General features: G+C 45.1%; 1 protein-coding gene across 1 annotated transcript in view; it reads right to left on the bottom strand.

The window, feature by feature from the left end:
* TAF5 (TATA-box binding protein associated factor 5) overlaps positions 1-382 on the bottom strand; it is a gene marked incomplete in the record, with an annotated part of 17,526 nt that extends 17,144 nt beyond the window's left edge. Inside the window, 1 exon segment of the mRNA XM_014583357.2 lies at positions 9-382. Coding sequence (XP_014438843.1) covers positions 9-112 — 104 coding nt within the window.
* Positions 383-10,121: the final 9,739 nt, after the last annotated feature.

Below are 10,121 nucleotides of genomic sequence, written 5' to 3'. Positions count from 1 at the left end.
CGCCCCCCCCCTCGCCTGCGCCCTCCCCCGCCTGAGGAGGTAGCAGCGTCGGCGGTCCCTCAGACTCTAGCTTGACCGCCACCTCCGTCTGCTCCTCCGCCAGCGCCGCCATCTTGCGGCTAAGCCACCTCGCGCCGTCAAGCGTGATTGCGTTTTCGCCACATGGAGGGCGGGGAGGAGCATTTCACGACAGCTCTGGTAGGCCATTTACGGCAGTAGGCGGAGCGAGAGAGAAGGATAAAGGAATGGGAGAGCGAGCAACTTTCAAAAATGAGTGGAAGGCAGGCAGGCAGGAAGTGGGATTTGGTTATCGCCTTATATTTACCTTGTAATAATTACCATTTACTACAGGCCCTAGTTTTTTAAGTTTCGCTATAGGGCGCATGCGCTCCCGGGGGGGGGCGGGGAGGGGTAAGAGAGATTGAGAGGGAAAGTGAGAAATCACCTCCCAAGAAGGATGGCCACGCTAATTTCTTCTCCATTCTTGTGGGGTTTTGGGGCACACATGTACACACAACCGGCGTGATTTTCAGGCCGCCAGGCGGGGGACTTGAAACACAGTCGGCCATGTGGAAGTCCAGCGCCTTCTACACCACACCATTTGTTGGCCCCTATTGTAGGCCCTCCTATAATCAGGCATTGTGATAGACGTTTTACATTATATGACGTTTAATTTGACAATCCAGTCACCTTATGGGTGACTCAGCTGAGACCCAGAGGATAAATAGCTCGCCAAAGTAACCCAAGAAGAAACTGTAAGTGAAAAGATTTGAAACGTGGTCTTTAACTCAAAAGCATATACTATTTGCCAGAGGAAGACTTCTAAGATACTGGTAGTTATTTTTGTTTTAAATCTGGATAGTGGTTTCTTGGCTTTCTTTCCTTGTTTCCTTCTTTCTTTTTCTTTCTTTCCTTTTTCCCCCCAGTGTTTATGTAAAAATCCGCCAGATGACAGGACCAGGAGATGTTGTAATGGTTACATCACTGGAGTCCAACATAGTCCATCACAGCCCTAGTCTCAGACCCAGAGGTTTAAAACTCACACGGGCCAGACCAGCAGGTGGCATGGTGGCATGATGGTTAAAGGCACTGGATTCCCACATGGCAAACCATGGTTCAAGTCCTAGACCTGGCAGCTTGCTCTCTCACTTTCTCTCTCTCTCTCTCTCTCTCTCTCTCTGTCTGTCTGATCAAACTGAAAAATAATAATAATAGTAATAAAAATAAAGTTAAATAAAATAGTTTTTAAAAAAACTCAACGGGGCACATGTGTGTGTGTCCAAGATCTGAGAGAAGAATGAGGAAAGGATTGCAGCATGGCCATCACCCCTGGGGGGTGATTTCTTGCTGTCTCTGTCTCCCCAACGAGCACACACATCCTATAGCAAAAATCTCTCTTAAAAAAATGAAAAGAAAATTAGCCGATTGGTGGGCAACTTCTATAGACTCAGGTGGCTGTGGCAGGGGGGGACCTCTTGTGTAACAGAATGAGACTCTTTCTTAAAAAAAAAAAAAAATTAAGAGAACCAGCAGTTAGCATAATGGCTATGTCACTGGGCTCCCACATAGTCGACTGCGGTTCACGTCCCGGACCCAGTGGCTTAAAAAACTCACGCCGGGCATGTGTGCGTGCGTGCCAAAGATCCCAAGAGGAGAATGGAGGAGAAGGGATTGCGGCGTGGCCATCCCCCCTGGGGAGTGATTTCTCGCTTTCTGTCTCTCTGTCTCTCTCTGTCTGTCTGGCGAGCGCACGTGCCCTATAGCGAAAACCTCTCCAAAAAAAAAAAAAGATTAAAAAAAAGAAAAAAAAATTAAGTTGTGAAGCTACATACTTAAATATGTGGACTTTACAGAATGTATGTCCTATTTCAATAAAAAGTTTTTAAATAACAGAATTTTGTGATTATGAAGTTTGTGTTATATAGTCTTGCTGTTTCCATTATTACAAATTAACCGAATTTTTTGGGTTTGTTGTTAATTTTTGGCATAGGGTACATATTCTCACCAGAGAGAGACAGAGAGAAAAAGAAGGAAAGTAAGAAAGCAACCCCATGGAGAATGTCATGCCAGTCCAATCCCTTCTTTATTTCTTCCTCTCTTGGGGATTTGGGGCACAACAAACATGCACAGGGCTTATTTCTTAATCCTTTGGGTCAGGAACTCAAACTGCAGTGGGCCATGTGCAATCCAGCCACCTACGTTTCTCAATCCTCTGGGTCAGGGACTCAAACTGCAGTGGGCCATGTGTGATCCAGCCACCTAACCACCACGCCATAGGTTGGGCCACAAATAAACTGAATTTTAGTTGTATGTTTAAAAACTATATATACCATTTTGCATTATGCTTCATAGGTTATGAAACCCTATTGAGGGCCAGCAGGCAACATAGCCAACTGAGCAGTTCAAGTCCTGGACCCAGCAGCTTGAAAATCACGCTGAACAGGACCAGCTGATGGTGTAATGGTTACATTGCTGGACTCCCACGTAGTCAACCACAGTTCAAATCCCAGGCTCGGCAGCTTCAAACTTATGCCAGGCATGTGTACATGTATGCCCAAGATCCTGAGAGGAGAATGGAGAAGAAAGGATTGTAACATTGCAGCCATTCGTCCCCAGGGATGATTTCTCGTTCTCCCTCTCTCTACAGCAAATGCAAGCATACTATAGCAAAAAAGAAAGAAAGAAACCCTGTTGCATATTTTATCTCATTCAAACCTCATTTGAAATCTATTGGATAGAGACCAGCAGTTGGCCTAGTGGCTATGTCACTGGACTCCCATGTAGTTGACTGCAGTTTGAGTCCCAGCCCGGTGGCTTAAACATGCCGGGCACGTCTGTGTGTGCCTAAGATCCCAAGAGGAGAATGGAGGAGAAGGGATTGCAATGTGGTCATCCCCCTGGGGGGGTGACTTCTCACTTTCTGTCTCTCTGTCTCTCTCTGTCTTTCTGGCAAGCGCACTCGCCCTACTCTTGGGGATTTGGGGCACAACAAACATGCACAGGGCTTATTTCTTAATCCTTTGGGTCAGGAACTCAAACTGCAGTGGGCCATGTGCAATCCAGCCACCTACGTTTCTCAATCCTCTGGGTCAGGGACTCAAACTGCAGTGGGCCATGTGTGATCCAGCCACCTAACCACCACGCCATAGGTTGGGCCACAAATAAACTGAATTTTAGTTGTATGTTTAAAAACTATATATACCATTTTGCATTATGCTTCATAGGTTATGAAACCCTATTGAGGGCCAGCAGGCAACATAGCCAACTGAGCAGTTCAAGTCCTGGACCCAGCAGCTTGAAAATCACGCTGAACAGGACCAGCTGATGGTGTAATGGTTACATTGCTGGACTCCCACGTAGTCAACCACAGTTCAAATCCCAGGCTCGGCAGCTTCAAACTTATGCCAGGCATGTGTACATGTATGCCCAAGATCCTGAGAGGAGAATGGAGAAGAAAGGATTGTAACATTGCAGCCATTCGTCCCCAGGGATGATTTCTCGTTCTCCCTCTCTCTACAGCAAATGCAAGCATACTATAGCAAAAAAGAAAGAAAGAAACCCTGTTGCATATTTTATCTCATTCAAACCTCATTTGAAATCTATTGGATAGAGACCAGCAGTTGGCCTAGTGGCTATGTCACTGGACTCCCATGTAGTTGACTGCAGTTTGAGTCCCAGCCCGGTGGCTTAAACATGCCGGGCACGTCTGTGTGTGCCTAAGATCCCAAGAGGAGAATGGAGGAGAAGGGATTGCAATGTGGTCATCCCCCTGGGGGGGTGACTTCTCACTTTCTGTCTCTCTGTCTCTCTCTGTCTTTCTGGCAAGCGCACTCGCCCTATAGCAAAAAAACTCTCCAAAAAAAAGAGAAATCTATTGGATAGATACAGATGAGAAAAATTAGCCTGGATGATTGGCAAAGTCTTAACTCAGTTGTTCAGGTTATTGGTTTAGAAGTCACCATCTTTGACCCTGCCTACTGGCAGAATGACCTGGAGCCAGCTACTTAATTCACTCTATACTAGTTGCCCAATTTCTAAAATAAAGATTATATAACTGAGTGTCCTTGATCAGAAACACTTGGGACCACAAGTGTTTCAGATTTTAGATTTTTCTAAATTTTGGAGTATTTGCTTATACATAATGAGATATCTTGGGGAAAGGACTTAAGTCTAAAGACGGAATTTGTGTATATGTTTCATATACACCTTACACACGTAGCCTGAAGGTAATTTCATACAGTACTTTTGTAATGTGGCATTTTGACTGTGACTTATCAAGCGAAATCAGATGTGGGATTTTCCTCCTGTGACATCATGTCAGCGCTCATGAAATTCCAGAATTTTTGGGTTAGTGTTAGTTAACCTGTAGTATCTACCTCATACTGTTACTTTGATGATTAAATGAGATCATTTACATGTGACACTTAGCACATAATAAATAGGCACTAAATGATTTTCTCATAAATGTTTAATCAAGAACGTACAAACTTCTTGTTGTTGTTGCCGCCGTAAGAACATGTGTGCTTGCCAGAGAGAGACAGAGCACGTGTACACATACATCTGGCATGATTTACAAGCTGCCGGGTCCAGGGCTCAAACCACAATCACCCATGTGAGAGTCCAGCACTTAACCACCACCACCCCTGCTGGTCTCAAGAAAATATAATCTCGGGAACCAGCAGTTAGCGTAATGGCTATGTCGCTGGACTCCCATGGAGTCGACCGTGGTTCGCCTCCCGGACACGGTGGCTTAAAACTCACACCGGGCGCATGTGCATGCGTGCCTAAGATCCCAAGAGGAGAATGGAGGAGAAGGGATTGCGGCGTGACCATCCCCTCTGGGGGTGATTTCTCGCTTTCTGTCTCTATGTCTCTCTCTGTCTGGCAAGCACACACGCCCTAGAGCGAAAACATCTCAAAAAAAAGAAAAGTTAAAAAAAAAGAAAAAAGAAAATGTAATCTCGATACCACATTCAGGATGATCTCAAGACTGAAATATAAAGCTATTCTAACTGAATGTTTCAAGTAAAAACAGGAGGGACCAGCCCTGCAGCATAGTGGCTAAGGGAGCCAGATGCCACAAAGCTGACTGTGGTTCAAGTCCCAACCTTGACAACTGGGGAAAGACCTAGCACATATGCCTGCATGCCCCAAATCATGACGGGATGGAGAAATGGAGGAGCAGGGGTTGCAGTGTGACTGCACCTCAGTGCTTTCGTCCTCCAGCAATTTAAATTAAGAATAGGAAATGTGGTGTTTAAGGGGAGAAAAGAAGAACAACAATTGGTTAGCATTTACTCAGCGCTGGCCAAGAGAGAAATCCTGAATCCAGTGGCATACTCTTAAGAGATAGGGAGAATTCATCCTTTTCCTCAGGATCATTTAACAGTTGTTTTTCTGATTCAATGTTCACTAATTAACCTGATAATTAATTGCTAATTAATGAGTGCCTAGGTGGAAGATGCCATAAATGGCAAGCCCAGATGTGCGTACTATTCACTAGAAAAGTATTTTACTACTTTAAGAATAGTAGACCGAGATTCTGATGCATATATTAACCTTGTGAACCAGATCCTGGGAACTGGATCTACCTGTGGAGCTGAAGCCCACAGGTCATTAACTTTGATTCCTTACAGGGGTATTTCCGCCCCTCCCCCCCCAGGTTTTTGCCTTAGGGCATGTGCACTCATCAGGAGAGAGACAGAGACAGTGAAAGGGAAAGTGAGAAGCCACCCCACGGCGGGTGGAGGGTGGGGATGGCCACATCACAGCCCCTTCTCCTCCTGGGATCTTGGGCATGCTCGTGCCTGGCATGATTTCCAAGCCACTGGGTCCAGGACTTGAAACGCAGTCAATCATGTGGGAGTTCAGCGCCCTTTGCCACCATGCCACCTGCCGCCATCCCCACCCCTTTTTAAAGTTTCTTTCTTTCCTTCTCTACCTCAGCAGGATATTGGCACAAATGCTCAATGTGTTTTAAACCTACTGGGTGAGGGACTCAAACAATGGTTTATATGTGGCTTCCAGCTCCTGCAGTCCGCCTGTCACGGAGGCTGGGCCTTCACTTGGTTCTCTATGATTTATTGTTCCATGTAATGCAGCACGGTGATTTTATCTTCCCTTGGAGACATTTGGTGCTATCTGGAGACATTCTGGTTGTCACATGTCAGGGTGAGTGACACTACTGGCATTGACAGGTAGGGGTCAGGGATGCTGCTGAACTGACTGCAATGCACGGGACAACACTGGGCCCCCATCCTGCCACAACATAAAACTACCTAACCTGGGGACAGTCTGGGGCTCGGTAAAGGCAGCTGCATCTCACTTTTTTTTTTTTTTAACATTTATTTGTTCATTTGTTGTGATCTTCAAGCGGCTGGATCCTGCCCTTGAGCCGCAGTTGGCCATATGGGAACCCAGTGCCTTAATCACCACACTTGAAATTATGCTTTCTCCTGAATTTTTTTTTTTTTAATTGCCAAAGAGGGTGTGCGCTCACTGGAGAGAGAGAGAGAGAGAGAGAAAACACTCCCCAGTGGAGCATGTTCACTCTGCAATCCCTTTTCCTCCATTTCTCCTTCCTGTTAGGATTTTAAGCATGTATGTACATGAGTCCATGTTTTTCATGCTGCTGGGGTCAGGATTTGAGCCACTGTTGACGATGAGAGATACAGTTCCCCTAACCACTGCGCTAGGGATGGAGCCTTCTCCTGAACTGTGAGACCCAAACCTTTCCTCTTTCTTCTGGCTTTTCATTGTCTCTTTCATTGCCATTTCCTCCTTCTCTGCCTCCCTCTTACTTCTTTTTTCAGATTTAACTTTTTTTTTTTTTTTGAGAGGTTTTTGCTATAGGGTGCACATGCTCACCAGAAAGAGAGAGACAGACAGAGAGACAGAAAGCCAAAAATCACCCCCCCAGGGGGGATGGCGATGCCGCAATCCCTTCTCCTCCATTCTCCCCTCGGGATCTTGGGCACGCACACACATGCACCTGGCGTGAGTTTAAGCCACCAGATCTGGGACTCAAACTACGGTTGACTACATGGGAATCTAGCAACATAGCCATTACGCCAACTGCTGGTCCCCAGATTTAACTTATTTTTAAACTTTTGTTTTGTTTTGTTTGCCATAGAGCATGTACACTTACTGGGGAGAAACAGAGTGATAGAGAGAGGGAAAGTAAGAAATCAACCCCCCCTCCTCCCGAGAATGGCCATCAGCAATCCCTTCTCCTCCATTCTCCTCTTAGGATTTTGGGCACATATGCACACACACTGGAATGTTTTTTCAAGCCACTGGGTCCAGGATTTGGACCATGCAGTCATCCATATGCGATCCAGCCTCCTCAACCTCTATGCCATATGCTGGCCCCTCATATATTAATTTTCTATTTCCATCATGCCTTCTATGTCTATTAGTTTTCTTTAAAAAAAAAAAGAATTATTTAATTTAATTTATTTATTTAAATTTGACCAGAGAGGGACAGAGTGAGAGAGAAGGAAAGCGAGGGAGAGAAAGCAAGCCACCAGGTCTGGGACTTGAATCATGGTCAGCCACAGTGGGAGTCCAGCGCCCTTACCCACTATGCCACCTGCTGGCTCCCTTCTATTAGATTTCTAATAAAAGGGAGAGCTTTTCCTTCTCCCTATTTGTTTAGTTAATTATATCAGTGTAAAGTCATAGATTCTTACTATATTCAATAAGTCATATCCTATTACTAACATCATCTTTATTTTTTTAAAGAATTATTTTATTTAATTTTACTCATTGCCATTATTTTATTTTTTTGAAGTTGACTGAGAGAAAGAAGGAAAGTGAGAAAGCAAGCTGCCAATCCAGGACTCGAACTGTAGTCAGTCATGTGGGAGTCCAGTCATCACAACCACGTTGCCACCTGCCAGCCCCATCATCTTTATTTTAATATTCACTTTGTGCCAAATTCTTTGAGAAGTTTCTTTCCCATGACTACATGGAAGTCCAGCGACGTAGCCATTACCCCATCTGCCGGTCCCAGGGCCCCTCATTCTTTGAGCACTTTCTTATTCTTTAGCACAATGAAAGGTTCTAGGTTCCCCTTGCATTCCCTGTCCTAGATGTGAAATCAGCCATATCTCTCTGTCTCTCTCCAGCAGGTGCACATGTCCTAGAGCAAAAACAAACAAACAAAAAAAAAAGAAAGTGAGAGAGAGAGAGAGAGAGAGAGAGAGGAGAGGAGGGAGAGAGGGAGGCAGGCACGCACATTGAAACTGAGCCAAGTGAGGGTTCTCTATGCTGTTGTCCAAATCATGCACTCAAAAGTAGTTATCTTTTCCAAATGAGATGTGGTTTGATTCATCTGTGTCTCTTTGTGTTCATTTTTAGAGAATTTCCCCATCTTCACTGATTTTTTTTTTCTAATGTCAGTATCAAGTCTGCATTGAAGTGTCATGTCCATTCTCTCTCCATTCCAGCCATACGCAGAGAGTAACTAATCTCATTAGTTTCTGGTGTAGCCTTCTGTATTTCTTGTTGCTCGAACGTGCATATACATGTATACATTTTTTTTCCAGATTTTTTCCTCACTGAAGAAGAAAGAGACAGGGAAAGACAGAGAAAGGGAAAGTAAGAAATCATTCCCTGAGTGTGTGGGGGAGATAGCCACACTCCAATACCTTCTTCATTCTCCTCTTCGGAGTTTTAGGCATGCATGCACCTGTGCCCTGTGTGGTTTTCAAGCTGCCAGTTTCAGGAGTCAAACCACATAGTTCCAGGGGGCCAGAGTTTGGCCTCTACCCAAGCCCAGTGTCCCCCCAACAGCGTTCTGCCCCAAGGGCTTGACCACCTGCCTCAGCAGCCCAGGGAGCAGCTGGAGTGTCTGTGGCAGCTCAGGTGCAAGGTGGTAGCCTGCAGAGGAGAGGGTGCGGGCCAAGGGACCTACAGTAAGCCATGCGAGAACCCATTGCCTTCACCACCACACACCTGCTGGTCCCTCTTCTTTCTCTTTACAAAAACAAAATGTGGTAGGGAACAGCAGATGGCATGATGGTTACGTCGCTGGACTCTCACATAGTCGACCTTAGTTCAAGTCTCAGACCCAGCAGCTTAAAGTCATACCAGGCGTGTGTGCGTGCTCACCCCAAATCCTGAGAGGGTAATAGAGGAGAATGGATTGTGGTATGGCCACCTCCCAGGTTGGCGGAGTCTGATTTCTCACTTTCTTTCTCTCTGTGTCTCTCCAGCAACCACACATGCCCTATAGCAAAAATCTCTCTAAAATAAAATAAAAAAATGTGGTATACTATAGGTAATTTTTTGTACTTTTTTTCTGACTAAGAATATATCCTACAAATCACTCCATGACAGTTTTAGAGAAATTCCTCTTTTCTCCCCTTTTCTTTCTTTTTTTCTTTTTTTCTTTTTTTTTTTTTTTTGAGAGATTTTTGCTATTGGGCACATGTAGTTGCCAGAGACAGAGAAACAGAAAGTGAAAAATCTCGCCCCAGGAGCTATGGCCACACCACAGTCCCTTCTACTTCATTCTGCTCTTGGAATCTTGGGCACACACACACACACACACACACACACACACACGCCTGGCGTGAGTTTTAAGCCATTGGGTCTGGGACTTGAACTGTGGTCGACTACTTGGGAGTCCAGCAACATACCTATTATGTCACCTGCTGGTCCCATCTCTTCTTTTCTTAAAGTCATACAGTACTTTATCTTGTGGGTATTCATATTTCTTTCTTTCTTTCTTTCTTTTTTTTTTTTTTTGGGGTTTTTGCCATAGGGTGCGTGCGCTCACCAGACAGAGAGAGACAGAGAGACAGAAAGTGAGAAATCACCCCCCCAGGGGCAATGGCCACACTGCAATCCCTTCTCCTCCGATCTCCTCTCGGGATCTTGGGCACGCACGCACACGCATCTGGTGTGAGTTTTAAGCCACTGGGTCTGGGACGCGAACCACAGTTGACTACATGGGAGTCCAGCGACAGAGCCATTGTGCTAATTGCTGGTCCCAATATTTCTTTTTTTTTTTTTAAGAATTTTTTTTGGAGAGCTTTTGTTTATGAGTTTTAGCACATCTTAAAGATTAATATAACCGGGAACCAGCAGTTAGCGTAATGGCTATGTTGGTGACT

The sequence above is a fragment of the Tupaia chinensis genome, unplaced genomic scaffold (assembly GCF_000334495.1).
Source record: "Tupaia chinensis unplaced genomic scaffold, TupChi_1.0 Scaffold144255_1, whole genome shotgun sequence".
Classification (NCBI taxonomy): domain Eukaryota; kingdom Metazoa; phylum Chordata; class Mammalia; order Scandentia; family Tupaiidae; genus Tupaia; species Tupaia belangeri.
Note: the sequence above shows the minus strand (reverse complement) of the source record. Positions and strands in the feature narration are given on the sequence as shown.